The 25,008-nt window shown below is 44.0% G+C and overlaps 1 protein-coding gene across 7 annotated transcripts in view; it reads left to right on the top strand.

Annotated features, from left to right (window-relative positions):
* Window positions 1-25,008, top strand: part of MYO5C (myosin VC) — a 110,353-nt gene that overhangs the window by 53,879 nt on the left and 31,466 nt on the right. For all 7 annotated transcript variants that reach the window (XR_008657810.2, XM_055279167.2, XM_055279169.2 and 4 more), the window contains exons 22-33: window positions 1,808-1,972; window positions 3,685-3,778; window positions 6,419-6,482; window positions 9,394-9,574; window positions 13,214-13,307; window positions 13,607-13,670; window positions 13,756-13,836; window positions 14,989-15,169; window positions 17,455-17,548; window positions 18,888-18,951; window positions 20,020-20,188; window positions 24,009-24,096. Coding sequence is in view for 6 of the 7 variants with exons in the window: in XM_055279167.2 (XP_055135142.2) it covers window positions 1,808-1,972; window positions 3,685-3,778; window positions 6,419-6,482; window positions 9,394-9,574; window positions 13,214-13,307; window positions 13,607-13,670; window positions 13,756-13,836; window positions 14,989-15,169; window positions 17,455-17,548; window positions 18,888-18,951; window positions 20,020-20,188; window positions 24,009-24,096 (1,339 nt within the window). In the remaining variant the exon portion in view is untranslated. The remainder of the gene's footprint in view (window positions 1-1,807; window positions 1,973-3,684; window positions 3,779-6,418; window positions 6,483-9,393; window positions 9,575-13,213; window positions 13,308-13,606; window positions 13,671-13,755; window positions 13,837-14,988; window positions 15,170-17,454; window positions 17,549-18,887; window positions 18,952-20,019; window positions 20,189-24,008; window positions 24,097-25,008) is intronic.

Raw genomic sequence — 25,008 nt, forward strand, 5'->3', positions numbered from 1 at the left:
AGCTGTGTTGCCTTGAGGCAAAGGTACCTCCTAATTTGCTCAAAGATGCTGTCCTCATGCCAAGCGTGCTGCATTGAGATGACATCAGCTCGGAGGAGCTGCCATTTCTAATTTTCCCACAGGTGCCTTAGGGTCTAGCTGCAGCCCTGCCTAGTTTGGGAAGATTCCCCATATCATTCCCACTGGTATGAAAAGAAACATCCAAGGCCGGGCATGGTGGCTCACACCTGTAATCCCAGCACTTTGGTAGGCCGTGGGGGGTGGATCACCTGAGGTTGGGACTTCGAGACCAGCCTGACCAACATTGCAAAATCCCGTCTCTACTAAAAATACAAAATTAGCCAGGCATGGTGATGCATGCCTGTAATCCCAGCTACTCTGGAGGCTGACGCAAGAGAATCTCTTGAACCCAGGAGGCAGAGGTTGCGGTAGGCCAAGAAGGCGCCACTGCACTCCAGCCTGGGCAACAAGAGCAAAACTCCATCTCAGAAAAAACGAAAGAAAAGAAACATCCAGCTGGGCGCGGTGGCTCACGCCTGTAATCCCAGCACTTTGGGAGGCTGAGGCAGGTAGATCATGAGGTCAGGAGATCGAGACCATCCTGGCTAACATGGTGAAACCCCGTCTCTACTAAAAATATAAGAAATTAGCTGGGCATGGTGGCGGGCGCCTGTAGTCCCAGCTACTCAGGAGGCCGAGGCAGGAGAATGGCGTGAACCCGGGAGGCGGAGCTTGCAGTGAGCTGAGATAGCACCACTGCACTCCAGCCTGGGCAACAGAGAGCGAGACTCCATCTCAAAAAACAAACAAAAAAAAAAAAGAAAAGAAAAGAAACATCCATATGCTCTCAGCTGGTGGGGAGGGCTATGGAACACACAGTGTCCAGATCTGTAAAACTCACTCCCAGGCCTGTCTCCACTAATCCTGAGGCTCTCCTAAGGTGAGCTTTAAACTTAGCCTTAAGCTGTATCATAGGGGTCCTGAATGAAAGGGTGAGTGGGTGAACAAATAGACGTGGCGTCTGGTGGGGTTTCCCTCATTGTGCTGTTGTGTAACAAGCCTGCATGCTACACAGCTTGTGCAGAATAGCACTTAAAAATAGCCGCGGCCGGCCAGGAGCAATGCCTGGTGGGAGTCCCGACGCTGCCTGAGCTCTGTCCTAGGTGTGTTAGTTTGCTAAGACTGTCATAGCAAAGTATCACTGACTGGGTGGCTTAAACAACAGAAACTTACTGTCTTACAGTTTTGGAGGCTGGAGGTCCCATATCCAGGTTTTGGCAGGGTTGGTTTCTTCTGAGGCCTCTCTCCTTAGCTTGTAGATGGCTACCACCTCCCTCTGTCTGCACATGATCTTCCCTCCATGCCTGTGTCTGTGTCTTAATCCCCTTTTCTTCTAAGGACGCTAATCTTATTGGACTAGGGCTCACCCTGAGGGCTGGTTTTACCTTAATTTCCTCTTTAAAGACCCTTTGTTCAAAACAGCGATATTCCTAAATTCAGGGGTCAGGACTTCAACAAATGAATTTTGGGGTGGCACAGTTCATAACACTAGGGTTGTCCTGGTTCGCCAGAATTGGAAACTTCCCACATTAAAATAGCCACCAGTTTGGGAAGATGTGTACCCAGCAAGATCTGCCATATTGTTTCGCTACAAAGAAGATGCTAACAAATGTCAGTGCAGTGATAAGTGTGATCAGTGTAAAGCAACCTCTCAAATTTGGATGCTGTGTCAAAGGCTATGAGAATTAAATGGAACAGCATCTTTGTTTGAATAAACCTCTAAACATCTGAATTTTCTTTTCTCTAGAACAAAGAAAACCATGGGCTGGTGGAGAAGCTGACCAGCCTGGCTGCTCTTCGAGCTGGGGATGTGGAAAAGATTCAGAAGCTGGAAGCAGAACTAGAAAGAGCAGCCACTCACAGGCGAAATTACGAGGAGAAGGGAAAGAGATACAGGGATGCCATGGAAGAGGTCAGCTGCGGGCGTGTGAGAAGGGATGGAAATACGCGGACTCTGTGTGGAAAAGATGAGTGCTGCAGGCTTTTCCTATGAAGTGGATTTCTGCAGAGCAAATCAGATTTTGCTATCAACTTCCATTACCAAAGGGAGCCTACCTTTTAGGAAAAGCGAGATCAGAGGATTAGAGTCTAGGGGAAGGGAGGAGGTTAATAATGAGAGAAATGCAACATAGGTTTTTTCTCTTTCTTTCAAGTTTTGCAAAATGATGACAGGCCCAAAAAGCCCTGGCTGGCTGCTTCCCTTTCTTCCAGGATGACCTTGGTTTCCTATCACTTGTCCTTAGGGTCTGTGCCCTGGAAATGTCTTCCCCTGAACAGCGATGCAAAGCTAGGGTAGGGTTTTCATCTCTGGTGTAGTGAAAAGAGCAGTCAGCATAAAAACCACTTGCCCTAGATTCAAATCTTGCCTTTGTCTGGCTGGGCAGCCTTGGCTAAAGTCCCTTACCCTCTCTGAATTTTAGTTTCTTCATATAAAAAAATAAGAATAACAAAAAAGGACTGACAGAATTGTCATGAGAATAAAATCATCAGATGAAATACTTTAGCCAAATGCCTACCATAATGAATTTTAGTTTCCTCCTATATAAAATGAGAATAACAAAAAGAGATTGACAGAATTGTTGTGAGAATAAAATGGTCAGATGAAATAATTTAGCCAAATGCCTATGGTGAGTTCCTGCAAAAGTGTGAGCTAGTGTGTTCCAAGAAGGTGACCTTTATTACCATCCACTCTGCTGCATTTTTTTTTTTTTTAGATGGAGTCTTGCTCTGTCATCCAGGCTGGAGTGCAATGGCGCGATCTCGGCTCACTGCAACCTCCACCTCCCGGGTTCAAGCAATTCTCCTTCCTCAGCCTCCCGAGTAGCTGGGATTACAGGCATGCGCCACGATGCCTGGCTAATTTTTTGTATTTTTGGTAGAGGTGGGGTTTCATCATGTTGGCCAAGCTGGTCTCAAACTCCTGACCTCCATTGATCCACCCCCACTTGGCCTCCCAAAGTGCAGGGATTATAGGTGTGAACCACCGTGCCTGGCCTCTGCTGCATTTTCAAAGTCCTAGCACCCAGGGTGGGGGGCTTGGAGGCCCAGAAGACATCCCTTTGCCCTCCCCATGACCCGGTGCTGGGTGCACCAACACTGCTGCCGTGGGCATCGCCAGCTGCCAATCACCATCAGTCAGCACCACGGGGCCTGCTGCCAGCCCAGCAGACACTTTACCAGGAGAAGTTGAAATGATAGGAATCCTGCTGTGCTCACACTTCCTTCCTGAGTCATAACAGTTGCAAAGTGTGAATCCCCTTTACGCCATCAACTGCGTAATCATAGCGTATTTGATATATAAAGTCCCCTGGCTATTGAGAAGCTCTGCAAAAGGAAGAGATATGTCCTTGACATTGAGAAACCCTTGGATGTGTCCTTTCTCCTTGTTCCAGTCATTGCGGGCCAGGTCGGGAATAGTGTCACCTTTGAAGTCATGTTGCGCTATTGCATGTGAAACTAATGGCAGCGTCTTACAGTGGGCTGGTGCTAACTGTTATCTGTGGACAGGAGCTGAGAAAAAATAAACTAATTTAAGAATATACATCTTTTTGCCAAGAAAGGCAATGGTGACAACTTGAAGTGAGGTTTTCAAAAAAGTTTGCTTTTCCCCCTTCCCTCTGCTAGAAATTGGCAAAGCTTCAGAAGCGTAATTCAGAACTGGAAACACAGAAAGAACAAATACAGCTGAAGCTTCAAGAGAAGACTGAAGAGTTAAAAGGTAAAGCTCGGGGGGCACAAATCCAGACATTCACTGATTTAGTCACTCAGTAAACAATACTGGGGTTGACCAGTTTTAGAACCAGGGGTCTCTGATGTACACTTAGTTTAGTGAGACAATTTTTGCTCACAAGGAATAGCCATATTTAAGTCGTGGTAACTTTGCCCTACAGATTCGTCTATTTTATTTCCATCTTTTGTCAGACAGCACAGCATTTGCTCTCTGTGCCTCAGAACCTCCTGGGCCCTTTGCCAAGTACAGACGGTCGGACCATGAGCCCAGAGCTTTTGCATCAGGAAATGGGTGTGTGTGTGTCTGTGTGTGTGCATGGGTGTGTGGTGGTGTCAGAGGTGGTTCAGATATCTGTAATTTTAGAAAACCTTTATGGTAATCCTGATATATAGTCAGAGTAATGCTGCGGTCATGTTTGGTGCTCATCAAAGATTTGCAGAAAAAATTCAGATCTGTCAGAGTTACTTAGCCTAAGTGACACCCATGTCCTCTGCTACTGTCCTGCCCTGAATGAAGGGCAGACCCTGGAACCAGTAGGTATCACTTCCTTTAGGGGTGTGGAAGAGCTACGCTTAGCCTAGCTACGCTTAGCTTTCCAGCTCAAATTCAACTTGACAGTACTTGCTATATCCCAGTAAAGGCAACAGGCGACAGAGCCTCTGGTGGTCCCTGACCAGAGAGTTTAAATCGCCACTCTCAGTGATCTTGCCTGGGGATCTCTTCCTTGAGCTCCAGCGTGGGGGCAGCAGGAACACAAGGGTTCAGGCCTGGGGATTCTACACGCACCTCCAGCCTGGCAAATGGTGGATACGATGGGACCCAGAGGAGCGCAGAGCCCTGGGAGTTCAGGGCGGAGAGTGGGAGGAGCGAATGTTGGTGAAGAGGGAGTAAACAGCCTGACACCAGGGCAGTGGGGCAGGAAAGGCTGTGCAGGCGCTGACGAGGAGCAGGCCGTGCCCTCCCGTTCCAGGTGCTGCGTGACCTCCACCCTGTCTCTGTAGGGCTGATGGTGTGGGCACAGAAGCCATCTGAATGTCAGAGATGAACAGGAGCAAGTCAGAGTTCCGGGAGTAAACCTTGAACCTGAGTTAGGAAAGGGTTTCCTCATCTCCACGCTTTTTATTACAGCACACTCCTCTTGGGTGGTTGTTTTGGGGTTTCCCCCCTAATTTCAAATAGAATTTCCCACAAGGGCATTTAAATTCTCAGGAATATAACCTGAAAATTATGTTTCTGAGACCATGTTATGTTTGTGTGAGTAATTTTACATCCTCTTCCAAAAAGTCCATGAAAACTTTCAACGTAATATTTATAAACTGTTTATCCTGTGCGCCTCCCCCGGCATGGCAAACAGTGTTTTGTGAATAGCACCAACCTTTACCTATGCTTGTGACCTAAGACCCAGGGATGCTATGAAATGTGTCTCCCCTTTTTGAGATTCTAACAACATGGACATAATCCCGTTCCTCTTGAGAAGTAAATCACATTCGAGCAGCTTCTTTAGCCCGTCTGCAAATGGCCTAAGGTGGTAACCACCAGAATTAAAGCCAATGCTTTTGGTTAATTGAAAATTGAAGTTATATCAAACATGTTGCTTCTAAATTAAAGCTTGAGCATTTTCCCCAGTATTTCCTGGCTGCCTTACAACATTCTGAAGCAGTCATTTTGATTCAGAAACATTTGGCACTACGTTAGACAAACTATTAAACCGTTGGCTTAAAAAAAAAGTGATTTGGAGAATTGCTATTGACGCTGCACCCCGAGGACTCCTTCTGGGGCGGGGCTCAGAGGTGAGGTAGAGCTCAAGGATGAGATGTCAGCTCATTGCAAATAGAGACATCACCGTTTGAGGGGCTGCACTGCCGTTCTCCCATTGTGATGGCCCCTGTGGCATATGGGTGTGTTGGGAATGTGGGGTTGTCATAGCCATGGAACGTCCTGCCCCTCGGCCTGCAGACTTTGTGTTTGCGACTCTTGTATTTCAGTGTTAACAGCTGCCTTTTTTGTACTTCTTCTTCCCCAGATAAAGACAGACACTTGATTATTTTCTTGGTTATCACAGATGAGTGGTTCTCAGCTTTGCTGCCACCTCACCCCCAGACATTTGCCAATGTCGGGAAACAATTTGGGTTGTCACAACTGGAGCAGAGGTGCTACTGGCTTCTAGAGGGTAGAAGCCAGGGATGCTGTTCAAAATCCTGCAATGCATGGGACAGCCCCCTCTCCACAGCAAAGAATTATCCAGCCCAAAGTAGCAATAGTGCCAAGACTGAGAAACCTTGTCACAAATGGACCATTTTCTTCCCAAAGGGTTTCTATTTATTTTTAGTAATATTCATTGTCTCAAAGCCAATATATCTATTTTAATAAATAACAGACCAATAAAAGTACTATAAATGAAACTATTTATTGATAATTCCAACCTGACAAATTTGTGAGAATTATTATTTTGAAACCCCCTCATCTGTATTTCTTGTTTATAAAAAATGAGCTATCCTCTCATTGTAAGTCCTGTTAATAATAAACATCACATGATTGTCCTGACATTCTTACTTTCTTAAACATAACATGAAACAATCAAGGCATTGATTTGGCAGACATATCTCAAAAAGCATTCTCTTTTTACAGAAAAAATGGACAACCTCACCAAACAGCTCTTTGATGATGTACAAAAGGAAGAACGGCAAAGAATGTATGGAATCTAGTTTGCCTTAAAGCTACTTTCTTTCTTCTGTCTGTGCTGTTTTATATTTTCCATCTCAGTTTGCATATAGCAGACACAGATACAAGAAAGTGGGGTGTGACTGTTTTTAGGAAATGAGATTAGAGATTTATGAGAGCTAAGTTCCACAATGTGTACTATCAGATACTGAACACATTCTAGAGTAGTCCATAAAGCTTCTGCTGGGTGGGTACAGTGTACCACTAGGAATTAATTTCTTTCTCTTTTCTTTCTTTCTTTCTTTCTTTCTTTCTTTCTTTCTTTCTTTCTTTCTTTCTTTTTCTCTCTTTCTTTCTTTCTTTTCTTTCTTTCTTTTCCTTTCTCTCTTTCCTTCTTTCTCTCCTTTCTTTTCTTTCTTTCTTTCTTTCTTTCTTTCTTTCTTTCTTTCTTTCTTTCTTTCTTTTCTTTCTTTCTTTCTTTCTTTTTCTTTCCCTTCCTTCCTTCTTTCCCTTCCTTCCCTTCCTCTCCTTCCTCTCCTCCTTTTCTTTCTTTTCTCTTTCTTTCTTTCTTTTCTTTTTTTTTGCTTTATTGCTAAGACAGTGCAAAATTCAGAGACTGGCACCACCTTCAACTTCCACCAAATCCGAGAATTAAGATTCTTGCCTAAGAAATAAACCTCCCTCCCTTCCTTCCCCACCTATTATACTTGTTAGTTTGTCTTTTATCCCAAAAGATAAGGTAAGTAATGCACCTCACAGAAATTAATGCAGGTGCCTGACCTTGTACTGTACCAGCCCACCTTTCCTATCTCAATAGCAAACCCTTTGCTAACCTCCAAAGACTCTAATCTGGGCTTCTCTTCTCTTAAGGAGTCAAAGGTTTTTAGATCTCAAAGTTGGGGTGCATGGCAGGGTCCTGGAAAGAGATGGAACATTCTTGGCACATCTCTTTTGGGGACTAGGAAGCTCAGGGCTGCCTGTGGTAGTAGGATACAAAACTTCCCCATGCAGTGAGCAGGACAGCCTGGGTCTGGGTGAGGAAGCAGGATTCTAAAGAGAGGAGGGAATATCACAGAATCACCCCAGGAGTTAACAAATATATGAAGTGTTTCATGATCCTCCATCAGTTTTTAAATATGTCTAATTAACTCATTTACCTAGAAAAATGTAATTGTCAATGAGTTTTTAATGTGAGGAGAAGAGCCCGGCTCTCGGCATCTGTCCACGTGCAGGGACCACTTGGGAGCGATCATTTCAAGCAGGGGGCTTGGAGAGCCAGGCTGAGGCCAGGTCATTTTGGGCTGTTTGCAATCCTAACTGGGTCAGGGCAAGGCAGGCCAGTGAAGGGAGTAAAACTCTTCACCCTCTCTAGGCCCATGTTCTGTCTCCTTGTTAGCACTCATCTGTAGCTTGGTTTAGTCCCTGGTCAGCCAAGTGGGGAATTCCTGGCCCCTGTCACAATTCTCAGGAGGCTCCAAGAGGCCTGCAGTCTGTGGGCACCCTCCTGACCAGCTCAGGCCGTGGGTCTAATTCTTTTTACATAAGACTTCTGGGCCAGGCGTACTGGCTCACGCCTGTAATCCCAGCACTTTGGGAGGCCAAGGCGGGCGGATCACCTGAGGTCAGGAGTTTGAGACCAGTCTGGCCAACATGGCAAAACCCCATCTCTACTAAAAATACAAACATTAGCTGGGCGTGGTGATGGGCACCTTATAATCCCAGCTACTCAGGAGGCTGAGGCAGGAGAATCCCTTGAACCCGGGGGGCGGAGGTTGCAGTGAGCTGAGATCGCGCCACTGCACTCCAGCCTGGGTAAAAGAGCAAAACTCCATCTCAAAAAAAAAAATCTATAAAAAAGAAATCAAACAAATTTATTAGGAATGTGGCTCTCTTTCTCAGAGTTTTTCCCTTTGTGCTATAAAAGCAAGTTATAAAAGGAACTGAAATGACAGCTCAGCAGGTAGAATGATTTAATAAACTCATAAAGCTCCTGGCACTGCTTCAGGGCCCCTGTGGGCTGTTTTGGGCTTGTCTAGGTTATGTATCTCTTTTCAATTATTTTCTTAGTTAATCATCAAATTTTTAATTGAGCAACCTTCTAGAGCAGTTGGATTTACATGCACTTTTGGGCACATGGATTTGCCTCCATTTATTCTAGAATTTTTGAAGGGCTAGACCCCTGGACATAGCAGATCGCTCTGTTGTTTAGGATCAACAAACCCCCAGCAGGATGCTTGGAATGAGGAAGGAGCCAGGACTTAGCAGAGCATGCCAAGGTACTTGCTGAAGGAAACTGGCCCTTCCAGGGGACTGCATGGAATCCGGGGGTTGGGAATACAGTGCCTCAACACCCAGTGTGTCTTTTAAGTTCAGCCTCCCTAGCCAGTGTCCCCTGTGTGTGATCACTGTAAAGCCACACTTTCAGATCAGGAGGTGTAAGAAGTTGCCTTTAACCTAAGGGAAGAGGAAACAGTTTGCTAAAAATAAGGCCATTACCTGCTGGAACTGTCACAGTAGGTTCTAATTAACTTGTCTCCTCTTGTTTTCAAAATGATGTATTCTAATTCAAAGTAAAGACCATAGAGACAATTCTAAATTATTTTCTTCTTTTTTAGGGGGTGGGGGGTGTTGTGGGGAGGGTCTCGCTCTGTCACCCAGGTTGAAGTGCAGTGGCACGATCTCACCTCACTGCAGCCTGGACCTCCTGGGCTCAAGCAATTCATCTACCTCAGCCTCCTGGGTAGCTGGGACTACAGGCGTGCGCCACCACACCTGGCTAATTTTTGTATTTTTAGTGGAGACGGGGGTCTCTATTGTTGCCCAGGTTGGTCTCGAACTCCTGGGCTCAAGGGATCCTCCTGCCTTGGCCTCCCAAAGTGCTGGGATTACAGGTTTGGGCCACCGTGCCCAGCTCTAAATTATTTTCTTCTTTTGCTGCCTAGGCTTCTTGAAAAAAGTTTTGAACTGAAAACACAAGACTATGAGAAGCAGACTCAGTCTTTGAAAGAAGCAATTAAAGCTCTCAAGGATGAGAAGATGCAACTCCAACACCTGGTGGAGGAGGAGCACGTCACTTCTGATAGCTTGAAGGCGGAAGTGGCCCGCCTGAGCACGCAGGTCAAGGTAGAGCCGCTGTCACGCTCAGCCCTGCCCTCTGGTTAAGTCATTTGATTGCAATTCCGAGTTCCCACAGATTAGACAGCTAAAAGCATCTGTGTAAAGGCCACAGGCAACTGGAGCCTGATTCCTTCAGTCCTTCCAACTGTGAACCTCCAGGCTGCCTTTGATTTAGCAATCATTGCATTCCATATTTTAAAAGTCAACTTTCTAACTTTTTTGAAATTACATTTATGTAAAGTTATTTAAATATGTTGATGTAGAGAATACTCCCAAATTAGACTGTAAATTGAGGTGAATCCTTATTATATAATCCATCACTATAAATCTATAAACACCTGCATTAAAGTTAAGTTACCTTATTATCAAAATCTTTCATTTAAACTGTTACTAGAAAATTTACAAAAACAATTATCCAATGCACAATGTGGTGAATGTAGTTAATAAGAGCGTATTGTACATTCAAAATTGCTGTGAGTGAATCTTAAATGTTCTTACCACAAAAAATGACAAGTATTTCAGGTGATAACATGTTAATCAGCTTGAATTATTCCACATTATATTCATAAATTATAACATCAATAAAGCTATAAATTGTCAATTAATGGTAGAAAATTTTAAGTAAATTTTTATAAAGCTGAGAAGGAAAAATCACATAGAATTTTTAAAACTGCATAATCATCCATAAAAATATTGTTACCTGCCAGGCGCGGTGGCTCACGCCTGTAATCCCAGCACTTTGGGAGGCCGAGGCAGGTGGATCACGAGGTCAGGGGTTCGAGACCAGCCTGACCAACATGGTGAAACCCTGTCTCTACTAAAAATACAAAAATTAGCTGGGCATGGTGGCGGGCGCCTGTAATCCCAGCTACTCAGGAGGCTGAGGCAGGAGAATTGCTTGAACCTGGGAGGCGGAGGTTGCAGTGAGCCGAGATCGTGCCACTCTACTCCAGCCTGGGCAACAGGGCGAGACTCTGTCTCAAAAAAATATATATATATATTGTTACCTGTATTTATCATTAAAAATATATAAATATTCCTGGGCAATTTAATAAAAAGCTCTTCAGAAAAAATGAATGAATGGATGAAGTAATGATCCATGCTTGGACAATCAAGGCTTAAGTGAATTGTTTCCCTACCAGAAAACTTAAACCTGAGTGTACCTATGTTCTTAAATGTAAGACATTTCATCATTAAGTTGGAAAGCTTTTAAGCTTCTACTAAATATGTGAAATACATATTGGTAGAGTATTTGTAAGATTATGTTAATATTCTCTGTAATTGTCATGAACTAGCCATGTGTGGTTTAGAAGAGATTTTGGCATTGCATCCGGGTGGCCACTGAATTCCACAGCTGAAGTGTCTGTCTTCTCTGGGCCCCGTCCCCTATTGTTTAAATGTAGGATGTCAGACCACATGATCAGGAAGGGTCACTTTCATTTCTGTGGCTGCTTCACTCTCAGCAGCCGCATGAGCCTGATGTCAGTCAGCCTGTGGGAGTCCTGCCCTCTGGCTGAGGTCTGAGGTCTTTTACATGTAGGAAATTGTGAGACTGAGCTTGCAGAGAGATACCAGTAGGTGTCACTCACTTCCTCTTTGGTAGCTAAGACTGGGTCACTCTCCAATGTGATCTATTAAGATTACTCTGGGCTGGGCGTGGTGGCTCAGGCCTATAATCCCAGCACTTTGGGAGACCGAGGCGGGCGGATCATGAGGTCAGGAGATCGAGACCATCCTAGTTAACATGGTGAAATCCCGTCTCTACTAGAAATACAAAAAAAAAAAAAAAAAATTAGCTGGGCGAGGTGGCATGCACCTGTAGTCCCAGCTACTCGGGAGGCTGAGGCAGGAGAATCACTTGAACCTGGGAGATGGAGGTTGCAGTGAGCCGAGATTGTACCACTGAACTCCAGCCTGAGTGACAGAGCAAGACTGTGTCTCAAAAAAAAAAAAAAAAAATTACTCTGGGTTTTTGTTTTTTGTTTTTTGGGGTTTTTTTGAGACAGAGTTTTGCTCTTGTCACCCAGGCTGGAGTGCAATGGCACCATCTTGGCTCACTGCAACCCCGCCTCCCAGGTTCAAGCGATTCTCGTGCCTCAGCCTCCCAAGTAGCTGGGATTACAGGCACCTGCCACCACATCCGGCTATTTTTTTTTTCTGTATTTTTAGTAGAGACAGGATTTCACCATGTTGGCTGGGCTGGTCCTGAAGTCCTGACCTCAGGTGATCCATCCACGCTAGCCTCCCAAAGTGCTGGGATTACAGGCATGAGCCACCGTGCCCAGCCTACTCTGGTTTTCAAAGAAAATAACTCATCATTATCAAGTTACACGTGTTACAGTCAGTCTTAAAAGCCTAAGTAAATGCAAGTCTGACTTGGAACATTTACCAAAAGAAATTACAAAGAAAAGCATGGCCTTCAGGATTTGGCCATGTTTATTTGGCCATAAACCTGGCATGTGACCCTGAACGTGCCAGTCAATCTTCACGTTTGCTAATCTCTGCTGTTTGCTGATTTCTGCTGTTTGCTCATCGAGAAAAGATCATTCTACTCACCTCATGGGCCTGTTAGGAGGATTAGGTCATCTAGGTAAAGTGCTCAGCACGTATCAGTTTGATTCTCCTGCTTACTCTCTGTAGAAACAGGGGCTGGAGCCCATAAATACTCGGGGTAACTGAAAAAATATCAAGGAGAGTTTATTCACCTCTCCTGACCCTGAAAGTCCTTATATCTCCCTTAGAGATAAAAAGCAAAAGCACAGACCTGTGATTCTTATTCAAGTTGAGCTCACAAGGGAGAATAAAGGCAGAATACTGCCTCTTCCCCACAACCAGAGCTGCCCAGGCCACCTCCTCCCTAACAGCCAGCTAACTCCCAGACCTCATGGACTCACCAGTCTCTGCCACTGCTCCACATCTAAGCCGAGCTGAAGTCAAAACCCACAGTTATGAAGGTGGCAACTTTGCCCATGGCCTTGCACTAATATTTTATTATCCATTAAAAGAGAATTTTAGCCCCTGTGATTTTACCTTTCTCAGTCTTCCCCCTGTCCCACCCCACCCCAAGCTTATAGTAGGTAGTTATTTTTTTTCTTTATATAACAGGGAAGTTAATTTTTTTTTTTTTGAGGTGGAGTTTTGCTCTTGTTCCCCAGGCTGGAGTGCAATGGTACAGTCTCAGCTCACTAAAACCTCTGCCTCCCGGGTTCAAGCGATTCTCCTGCCTCAGCCTCCCGAGTAGCTGGGATTACAGGCATCTGCCACCATGCCTGGCCAATTTTTGTATTTTTAGTAGAGACGGGGTTTTACCATGTTGGTCAGGCTGGTCTCAAACTTCTGAACTCAGGTGATCCACCCGCCACAGCCTCCCAAAGTGATGGGATTACAGGTGTGAGCCACCGCGCCCAGCCCAGGGAAGTTAATTCTACTGATACAACCCATTAGATCTGGCATTTTGAGTAGTTAAGCATGCTTCAAGGCTAAGCTGTGTGGGCAATGATGGTTTAACAAGATTTTAGCTAAGAAAGAAACTGCAGTGAGGATGTCTTGCATAGACACGTGACGCCATAATTGTGTTCCCTTTGTCTTATATAAAGCATAATCGTTGTTTTTTCTTTACCTGATTCTATCATTGCTGTGATTCAGACAATCTCTGAGTTCAAAAAAGAGATAGAACTACTTCAGGCACAGAAGATAGATGTGGAGAAACATGTGCAGTCACAAAAACGGGAAATGAGAGGTAATAAAAATATGAGTCTCTTAGTCCATGGGTGCAGACTGAATTTATCATAGCTGTGTCACTGCTAAGGAAACGTGTCCTTTGGTATGAATTTGGTTGGACGTATGGTAAATTGCTTAGTTGGTAGGTGGAATAGCTAGTTGTTTGAATACCTGGAAGATTGGTTAGTTGGTTGATTGGATAGCTGGTGAGTTATTTAGCTGGAGACTGTGACGCTAGAAACTGGGCCCTGGAAAGGGAATGGGAAAAGAAAAATCATCCAGAAATGTAATGTATACAACTCTGCCTTTTCCTTTCAGAAAAGATGTCAGAGATCACCAAACAACTTCTAGAAAGCTATGACATTGAAGATGTAAGAAGCAGGTAATCATATTTGCATTATCAAACATTTTAAGACATGTAAAATGTGAGAGCGATGATAGATTTTCTTATCTTCCTTATTTTGCAGGCTCTCTGTGGAAGATTTGGAACATTTAAATGAGGATGGAGAACTTTGGTTTGCTTATGAAGGACTAAAGAAAGCAACACGGTTAGAAATTCTCCTCAGGGTTCTTTATTTTTCAAAGATAATAAATAGACTTGGAAAGTCCAAACTTGACCTTACATAGATTGATACACAAATTCCTTATAGTAGAATGACCAAATAACCACTAGAAATATTTCTCTGAGAAGTCAGTAATTAGCTTATTCATGAAGAGCAATCTCTTAGTGGGATAAAATGCCTAGTAAAAAACCCCATAACCCATACAGTGAAAACTGATTATCAAATAAGTTAGTTAATGTTGCCAGAGATATGTAGATACATTTAAATTTAAGGCATATGCTGCATTTATTTAAGTTAATAAACTTTATGTTTTACAGCAGTTTTAGGTTCACATCAAAGTTGAGCAGAAATACAGAGAGTGGTCCCACATACCCGTCACCACACGCACACAACCTCCCCCACTATCAACGTCCCAAACCACAGTGCTGTGTTTACTATGACTGGTGAACCAATATTGACATGCCACTGTCACCTGAAGTCTATAGTTTACATTAGAGTTCACTCTTGGTGTACATTCTACAGGTTTTGACAAATGTATAATGACTCGTATCCACAATTGTAGTATCATACAGAACGTTTTGTTTTGTTTTTGAGATGGAGTCTCGCTCTGTTGCCCAGGCTGGAGTGCAGTGGCAAGATCTCGGCTCACCACAACCTCCACCTCCAGGTTTCAAGCGATTTTCGTGCCTCAGCCTCCTGAGTAGCTGGAACTACAGGCGTGCACTACCACACCTGGCTAATTTTTGTATTTTTAGTAGAGACGGGGTTTCACCATGTTGTCTAGGCTGGTGTCAAACTCCTGACCTCAAGTGATCCGCCCACCTCGGCCTCCCAAAATACTGGGATTACAGGCGTGAGCCACTGCGTCTGGCCAATATTTTTTAAACTATTAAGAGTGTAAAAATATAAAATTTTCTTCATTGTTAACTACATGTTAACCCCCACATAATGCTTCCTAACTAGCTAGAATATTTTATAATTAGGGATTTCTGATTCTGTAGCCTGTAACCATGAGTGTGTAAGTAAACTTGATGTACTTCGTGCACGGCTCGTTGTGGGTCTTCATTACTGCCTCGCAGCCGTCCATACAGCAGAACAAAGGCCATGAGGTTTATTTCTTGACCCCTCCTTTAATAGTGTTTTGGAGAGCCATTTCCAGTCTCAGAAGGATTGCTATGAAAAGGAGATTGAAGCTTTGAACTTCAAAGTGGTGCATCTAAGTCAAGAAATCAACCACCTGCAGAAGTTATTCAGAGAAGAAAATGACATCAATGAAAGCATCCGTCATGAAGTTACCAGGCTAACATCAGAGAATATGGTATGGTCTCAGCCAGGGGACCCAGTCGTGGCCATCACACTAGAGATGTTCTTTGTCAATGGAGTCAAATTCAGTTTCTTGGCAGTAAAAGAGTGGATATAAATTACTTTTTCCAGAAGTGAGATAACTCTGTCTGGTGATTAAACTATACAATGACTGCAGACCAGAGAGCACTCTGATACAAGAGTGTGTGTGTTCACCACAGGATGGCTGCAGGTGCTGTGATTGTGTGTGTGTGTGCATAAGTGTGTATGTTTTAAAGTCTGTATATTTAAATCCAGCCCTAACCCCTTGGAAAGTGACCACAAAATTGAACGGTAGCTCTTGAGACAGGAGTGTGTCAGAAGGCCAATCCTGCTCATGCTTCAAATCTCATCTTTTTTTTTTTTTTTTGAGATGAAGTCTCACTCTATTGCCCAGGCTGGAGTGCAATGGCATGATCTCAGCTCACCGCAACCTCCACCTCCCGGGTTCAAGCAATTCTCCTGCCTCAGCCTCCCAAGTAGGTGGGATTACAGGCGCCCACCACCATGCTCAGCTAATTTTGCATTTTCAGTAGAGGCAGGGTTTCACTATGTGGGCAAGGCTAGTCTCGAACTCCTGACCTCGTGATCCGCCTGCCTCGGCCTCCCAAAGTGGCATAAGCCACCGTGCCCGGCCTTCAAATCTCACCTTTTCAAGGGCTTCCTCTTCCATGACGTCCATTCCTAGCCACTGCATTTGTCTCATTCTTTCTTCCAACTCATGCCTACTGGCCTGGAGAAATGCTTTAGGAATCTCTTCACTCAAAAAGCCGTCTCTGTCTTAACCCCACACTCCTGTGGCCATCACCCATTTCTTTGGGGAGTTAGTCAGACTTACAAAGACCCTCTAGGCATACTCCCTCCGTGCACCTCCCATTCACTGCCCACCACCCCATTCTGTCGTGTGCCCCCACCACTGGCTGACTCTGCCTGCATAGAGCCGAGCACTAAGGGTTCCTTTGCACCCTCATCTTACTCAGTGTCTCAGCAGCCCCTGGCGATGCTAATCTTGCCCTCTCCGCCTTGTTCTCTTGGCTTCCTGGACGCCCTGCTCTCCTAGCATTCTTGTCCCGCCTCACTGGCTGCTGCTCCCCTACTTCCTTACTACCCCCTCCTCTCCCTAAACTGAGAGTGTTAGGAAATCTCGGGGCTGTAGCAGCAGTTGAGGACCAGGGGTGGACACAGGGAATGGCAGTGGGGGACCTTTACACCTTTGTTTATTCCTTGGATGAAACTTATAATGAGGAATTTGCAGTGAGATTCAATTGCACAATCAAACAAGTACAGATGCGCATCAGCTTACAATGGGGCTATGTCCCAATAAACCCATCGTATGTTGGAAGTATTGTATTGTAAGTTGAAAATACATAAATACACCTAACCTACCAAGCATCGTAGCTTAGCCCAGCCTGCCTTAAACGTGCTCAGAATGCTTACATTAGCCTGCACTTGGGCAAAATCATCTAACACAAAGCCTACTTTTATAATAAAGTGTTGAATATCTCATGTAATTTATCAAATACTATACTGAAAGTGAAACACAGAATGGTTGAATGGGTTCTTGAAGTATGGTTTCTACTAAATGCATATCACTTTCACACCATCACAAACTCGAAAAATAGTAAGTTGAGCCATCGTAAATCAGGGGCTGTCTGTATTCTTCATTTGGACTTCAGAGGCCTGGATCTCAGCTACTCAGTTTTAAAATGAGCATGTTTATAAACTTGGGGAAGGAAAAAAACCCCTATTTTAACCTAACTGGGGGTGGAGGCGATGGACATGTAAAGAAATATACAGATAGGGACAAAGGATTGAGAAACTTACTGGGTGATTCCAGACCTCCGCTAACAGCAGTGCATGTCCTTGAATTCAAAAGTTGCAGTGGGACCCTTTGAGATGGCTTTTCCTGTTCCCAGATGAGGAGACGATGGCTCTGGGCTTGGACCAAAGAGGCTGGCTGCCATTTCTTCACCTAATTCCTCCCTCAACTCAGCATAGGATTTCTATACATGTACACATCCTTCTCTCCCTGTCGTAGCTGTGTGAGAACTGCTTCCTCTGAGCACACTGGTGTTTCCTGAGACTATATAGGTTTTGAGGTTGAAAAAAAAATGTTAATCCAGTCTAATGTCGTGGCTAGCTCATTTACACAGCTATATGTTCTGCAGGCTGAACACCAAGACAGTTTAGTTTGCTTCTGAGATTTTAAAGTTCATAGATCAAAGTATTTTATATTCTAATATTTCTAATTCTTCTCTAAAGATGATCCCAGACTTTAAACAGCAAATTTCAGAATTGGAGAAGCAGAAGCAAGATCTTGAAATCCGCCTGAATGAACAAACTGAGAAAATGAAAGGTAACTGAAATCCTCATGAACTTGCTTTTAGAAAACGGTTTCCTGTACGCAGGAAATGACATTGAAATGTCCTTGTACTCAGGGGTTTTAAACTCTGGTTCTCTAGGGGGCTGGGCAGGTAACAAATGTGAGAAGGGGGCTAGTTGAAAGATATGGGAAGATATGTAGGACATTTAAAGGAGGTGCAGGCTGAGTGCAGTGGCTCACACCTATAATCCCAGCACTTTGGGAAGCGGTGACGGGTGGATCATTTAAGGCCAGGAGTTCGAGTTTGAGACCAGTCTAGGCAATATGACAAAACCTCATCTCTACAAAAAAAAAATTTTTTTTTTTTTTTTTTTTTGAGACTGAGTTTCGCCCTTGTCGCCCAGGCTAGAGTGCAATGGTGCGATTTCGGCTCACTGGAGCCTCTGCCTCCCAGGTTCAAGCGATTCTTCTGCCTCAGCCTCCTGAGTATATCAGATTACAGGCACCCACCACCACACCCAGCTAATTTTTTTTTCTTTTGTATTTTTAGTAGAGATGGGGTTTTGCCATGTTGGCCAGGTTGGTCTTGAGCTCCTGGCCTCAGGTGATCCGCCTACCTTGGCCTCCCAAAGTTCTGGGATTACAGCCGTGAGCTACTGAACCCAGCCCAAAAATTTTTTTAAAATAAGTCAGGCTTGGCAGTATGCGCCTGTAGTCCCAGCTGTGTGGGAGACTGAAGTGGAAGGATCACTTGAGCCCGGGAGGTGATGGCTGAAGTGAGCTGTGATTTTGCCACTGCATTCCAGCCTGGGTGACAGAGTGAGATCCCGCCTCTGAAAAAAAAAACAATAAAATAAACAGGCTGCTGCCTGATTATTGTTGCCCAGTGGAAATGTGGGCCCAGTATTGCTAGAGATTCCTATTTTTAAAGAAAACCCAGGAATCCAGATTTTTATGTGGAATATTACAATTTTTAAATGATGGTTTAAAAATGTTTAAACATTGTTCAGACCAAATAAAAGTTAATCTCTGTCTGGATACAGTTTAAGACAAGCTTGTTCAAGCCGCAGCCCATGGGCCACATGCAGCCCATGAAAGCTTTCAAGGAGGCCCAATACAAATTCGTAAACTTTCTTAAAACATGAGATTTTTTTGCAATTTTTTTTTTCAGCTCATCAGCTATTGTTAGTGTTAGCGTATTTTATATGTGGCCCAAGACAATTCTTCTTCCAATATGGGCCAGAGAAGCCAAAAGATCAGACACCCCTAGTTTAGGACCTCTAAAAATTGAAAATAATACCAAACCCAAATCAGAATGCAGTGATATGCTCCCCCGCCCCCCGCAAAGTACTGACAGTTCTTCTCATTATAGGAAAACTAGAAGAATTGTCTAATCAGTTACATCGCAGTCAAGAGGAGGAAGGAACACAAAGGAAGTAAGTGGAAATATGTGTGTACCTCAAGTTCATGCTCGTGTAATGCTTTTCTGAAACTGTAGAATATACCAAGATGTGTTATTAATGCCAAAAAGCAAGATGCTAATTAATATATATGACATATTGCCATTCTGATGGGAAGGAAAGAAATATGTGTATGTACAACACACTCAGCAGCAGCAGCATCTCTGGGAGATTGTTAAGGAACAAAACATTGGTTGCCTCCAGGCAGTTGCCTCCAGGCTTGGTGACTGATACACAGAGGAGGGGAGGACACGTACTTTTCACTGTATGCGTACACTTTTGTACCCTTGAAATGCTATACCATGCACTTGAATTATCTGTTCAAACAACGGATAAGAGTGTGTGAGAGAGAACGGTTTCTATTAGCAGACTATTTAGGGTAAGAATTAATAGCCCATGTTGATGGAAAATCTTCATTGCTAATCCCCCCAAATTTCCATCACGAGACCAACAAAGGGCCTCGTGCCCTGGCAGAGCCTTGTGGGGAGAATGTTCTGTTTTGTTGCCAACTTGTTGAGACACTTATTTTTCCAAAATAATAAATGGGCACTTGACATCCCCAAGAGCATCTTTAGTCATGTGACTTTATCAGTAGGATGAGGACCCAAAGCAGTGGAAAAGGAGCGAGGCACCATTTTGGAACTCTTCTCATGGTCTCTCCTCCTCTCTTCTATCTGATCCCTGGCTTTGTGAGTGTCTGGTCCCCAGGCTGGTCACAAAGGGGATGACTGCTTAGTTGTCACAGGGTATAGTGGGCGTGGATGTCCCCTGGGAACAGTGAGTGGGGCTGGGGTTGGGTGGAGAATGGAACCTCTTATTGGGTGAAGGAGACTAGAGCAGTCCATGGACAGTTTTCTGTCCCAGCCAGTCCTGGTCTCTTTTCCTTCCCCTGGAAGGACACCCCTATTCGAATACTATTTGCTTTACACAGAAATTGGCCAAGGTGTTCTTCCATCTTTGGAAATATCAGCACTTGCTATGACAGTGAGTGACTTCTCCATGACAGTCATACTGATACCAGCCATTCCTCCCTCCCTTTCTCAGGGCCATGGAAGCCCAAAATGAAATACATACCAAAGAGAAGGAGAAGCTGATTGATAAGATTCAAGAAATGCAGGAGGTCAGTGATCACTTGAAGAAACAATTTGAAACTGAAAGTGAAGTCAAGAGTAATTTCCGGCAGGAAGCATCCCGGCTCACTTTGGAAAACAGGGTGAGAAGTCTTCTAACTTGGTGATAAAGAATGTCTGTGTGCAGATGTTGCTGAAAGGGGGTCATGCCACCTAAAGCATATGATTAACATCTACAGACCAAAAGTCCTTCCATCAGAGCAATCTGTTTTCTTATCCCAAAAGACAGGTGGTCTCCGAGGTTGGTTTTGGGAAGGCCTTGGGGACTTACAGGCCTCAGAGACTTACAGGCCCGCCTGGGGAGGGTGAAGGAGGAGAGACAGAGAGGTGCAGGCCGTAGTTCCCCAGCACTATCAGTGGACGGCACCATCCAGGATGGAGTCACTGTGCTCTGGAACACACTGAGGATAGCAAGGCCTACGTGTGAGTGCTTTACCCAGCAAAACTCACCCCATATAAGTGCCCACGCTTTCTTCTGGGGGTATGGCCTTCCTACAATTTTTAGAGTCAAAATGTTCTTCTATGAAATGATCATGATGTCGATGGAAGGCTTAAAAACTTTTTAAAAGTGTTTAAGGTCTTTTCTGAGTTTTAAATGCCCTTACCAAAATGAAATTGGGTAACCCTACATCCATTCCCAGCAATTATTTTGAAATTGTGATGCTGTGTGGAACCCAGAAGACTGAGAAGTGCTGAAGTGACAGGCCACTTTCCTAGGAGCTGGGACCCTCTCGGGCCCCTTCGAGACCTGAGAGCTTCCAAGAGGGTGACCCAGGAGGGCTGACGAGTCCAGTGGGTCAGTGTGGACATGCCCACGTGCCCTTCTCCCTGCTGACAGGGCCCCCATTTCCGATCTCACAGGAAAACCTTGATAGAGGAAAAACACATTTTGAGTGTCAGGGTTTAACTTTGAAGAGTGGTTACATCCAAAAAGAGAAATTCCAGGAGTTTAACATTTAATAGGAAGTAACAAATTCCAATCAGTGACACCTACATGACGGCTGCCTTTTCTGAGGTGGATACAACTTTCTCAGAGACTGGAATCCTCGTGTTACAACAGAGAAGCAACCGCCTGCTGTCCGTGTGTGTGAGGCTGCCTTGCCTTGCCTTCTGTGGGCGCCTGGGATCTCAGTGGAGCCAGCGGTCAGGGAGAAGCTACATGGGTCGGTCATGTGTGTGCTGCGCATGTCATCCCATGTGATCCTTTACTCTGACTGTCCCTGTGCATTGTGACGGATTTATGAGTTCGTTCCTGGTGCCCTGGAGCACAGCCCGGTCCTGGCGTCCACTTCTGGAGCTCCTCCAAGTGTCTGGCCCTGCTCCCCACAGTGCGCTGAGCTAGGCAGGCCTGACATGCTCATTTCAGTAGCTCTTTCTGAACCCGGAGTAGCCTCACTGTTACATATAAGCAGACAGACACGCAACAAGAGTATCATCTCTATACATTAGCCGGCGGATTCTACCCACAAATGAGACCTGATCTACATTAGTTTGCCAGGGCTGCCGTAACAAATGACCACAAACCAGGTGCCTTAAAACAACAGAAATGTGTTCTCTCAATTATGGAAGTCAGAAGTCTGAAGTCAAGGTGTCAGCAGGGCGCACTCCTCCGAAGTCTCTAAGGAAAACCCTTCCTTGCCTCTCCCAGCTTCTAGAGGGCTCCAGGCATTCAATGGTTTGGGACAGTGTAACTCCAGCCTCTGCCTCTCTGCACCTGGCCTTCTCCCTGTCTCTGTGTTCTTTTCCATCTCTTATAAGGACACCTGCATTGGATTTACAGCCCACCCTAAATTGTAGTAGCCACCTCTCATACTGACCCTTAGCTTACCACAGCTGCAAAGACCCTATTTCCATATAAAGTCACATTCTGGAGTTTGGGTTGGACATGAATTTCAAGGTGACACTGTTCAAACCACTATGTGATGCTTTGAGTCAAAGAAATTTCTCTTTTTTTTCCAGACTCTTTTGTCACTGAAAAGAAATTCTTATTAAGAGATAAAAAAAAAACTTTTAGTAATCATTTCACTATTTATCAAAGAAATTCAAAATTAAAACTAGGTATTATTTTTGCCTGTCAAATTAACAGAGACATGGGCCTGGCACAGTGGCTCATACCTGTAATCCCAGCACTTTAAGATGTCGTGGTAGAAGTATGACTTGAGGCCAGGAGTTCAACCAGCCAGGGCAATGTAGCGAGACCCCATGTCTACAAGGAAAACTTAAAAAAAAAAATATGGTGGTGCATGCCTATAGTTCTAGCTACTCAGGAGGCTGAGGCAAGAGGACTGCTTGAGCCCAGGAGATTGAGGCTGCAGTGAGCTATGATCACACTACTGCACTCCAGCCTGGGTGACAGAGCAAAATCCTATCTCTAAAAATACTACTACTACTACTAATAATAATTGATAGAGATCTTATGCTGCTGGAGAGAACATCTTGAAATGGTCACTGTCATACATGGTTGCTGGGAATATAAATTGATATAAACTTTCTTGAGGGCTTATTTGAAGGTATGGATCATGAACCTTTGGGGAGTACATTCCCTTTGACTCAGTAACACAACTTGTGAGGTTCTATCCTAAGTAAATACCTGAATATGTGGACAAGATTTTTGTTCAGAGTGATCATCATAGTGTTATTAATCATAGAGAAAAAGAAGCAACCCAGAGGAAACAAATGGATATCTAACAATAGAGCAAAGGTTAAATTGTTGTATGATATAATATGACTTGGCTGTTAAAATGATGGTTTGGGTATATTATTAATGACATGGGAAAACATCTGCAGTATAACTAGAGAAAAATGTAGGATTTGAAATTTTGCCTGTAATATGATCCCAATTTTATAAAATGTACATTTACCATGTTGGGAAAAAAGGAATGAAATCAAAATGTGAAGAATGGTTTTTTCTGGGTTATGGGTTGATGGGTGACCCATTTTATTATATATAAGATGGGCTTGAACTGGAGGGAAGAAGCTGTACTGACACCTCCACTTCTAAGGTCAACAGAGTTCCTAACATGTCTAGCCAAGGACACAGAATGGTGGCAGGGAGAGAGGTGGCCGCACAGAGTAGAAACAGCACAATGTCCCTTGGCCCCAAGAGTCCCTAGAGGGCACACAGCTGCAGTGACCCTGCATGGTGAGTCTTTCTGGGTCAGAGAAGCCTGAATTCTGTATGTGTCAAATGCTCAGATCTGGAAGAACTTAAACACTGTATGTCCATTATAGGAAATATTTCTAGGTATCCAAGGACATTCCTGGTTCTTGAGCCAGATTCAGCATGGGCAAGGCCACCTCCTTATCAGGAAAGAAAGGCAAAACCAGGCCCAAATCTCTGAACATTTCTCTGGCTCCAGCTTCTGACATCTAGAAAGCCCATTTTCCCACACTCATACTTGTAAATTCTCTATGATGGGCATTCCTATGTAATAAGAGCAAGATAAATGTAGTATATGCATACAATAGGATATTATTCAACCATAAGAATATATGAAATGTTGATACATGCTACGGCGTGGATGAATTTTGAAAACCTTATGCTAAGCGAAAGAAGCCAGACACACAAAAAAACCTATTCTATGAATTTATTTATATGAGATGTCCAGAATAGGCAAATCTGTAGAGACAGAAAGTAGACGAATGGTTGCCAGGTGCTGGAAGGGAATGAGGAACTAGAGAGTGACACTAAAGGTTAATTTTCTTTTTGGAGTAACAAAATGTTCTGGAATTAAATAATGGTGATTGTAGCACAACTCTGACTACACTAAAAAACCTTTGAGTTTACACTTTAAATGGGTGAATTGTATGGTATGTGAATTGTAGCTCAATAAAGCTGTTAACAAAAAAAAAATAGATTAAAGTGCTTCTAAGCTGAATCTTGGTTTCTTTTTATTGCTGTAGGATCTTGAAGAAGAATTAGACATGAAGGACAGAGTGATTAAAAAGCTACAAGATCAAGTCAAGACGCTAAGCAAGACAATTGGAAAAGGTAAGAAACAATACTTGTTTTCTTATTCTTTTGAGCTAAGGCTAACGTGCACTCAAGTGTTTATTTTCTATCTGGTCCAAAGCTTATGAAACCCAAAGGAATGATTCTCAAGTGGTGAGGTATGGGACCTAGTGCTGGGCTAATGAAAAGATCCTTTGGGTCAAGAAGACAGCTCCCTCCCCCTCAGATGATACCAGATCCGTTCATGTACTTGCAAGAGACATCCTATAATTAACACATTAACCTCTTCCTCTGTTAGCTCCCTTTTTTAAAAAATGAAATTGTGAACAAGTTTTCAATTAACTGCTTTGAAATTCACCTTCTGTCCCTGTTACATATGTAGGGTCAGTAAGTATCCAAATTTCTATTAGAAAAGTAGAGAGCTAAGAAGCAGACATCCTGAACACGGACTGCACGGCACACATAAAGCGTCCTCGTGAGCCTCTGTTAAAGGGACCCTCCGCCCTTCTTCCCTCCTTCTGCTTCTGTCACTGAACTTTTCTGTTTGGCTCCTGCTCACATTTCTCACCCTTTGATTCTTTATTACCTTTTCCCTTTCCTCCCAGCCTTATTGCCAAGGCTATATCTTGTTTGTTCCTTTTTCTATATTCATCTCTTTGAAGAGCAGCTTTATTCTTACTTATCCAACTCTCACCTCAAATTTGAAATGTCCACAAGCAAACTGAGGATCCTTTTCCTTCAGTAATAAATGGCAAATGGCAGTCTGCCCCATGAGAGCAGGGCCCAGGTCTGTGCTTCCCAGCCCCCGCTGCATCCCCACTGCTGGGATGAATGAATGAACCACCATTCACCACCCTGGCTCACCTTTCAGACTTCTGACCTCCAGAGCTGTACAATTAAACATTTGTGTTGTTTTAAGCCCCTATATTTGTGGTAACTTTTTACAGCAGC

Source organism: Symphalangus syndactylus, chromosome 5 (genome assembly GCF_028878055.3).
Source record: "Symphalangus syndactylus isolate Jambi chromosome 5, NHGRI_mSymSyn1-v2.1_pri, whole genome shotgun sequence".
In the NCBI taxonomy this organism is placed as follows: Eukaryota; Metazoa; Chordata; class Mammalia; order Primates; family Hylobatidae; genus Symphalangus; species Symphalangus syndactylus.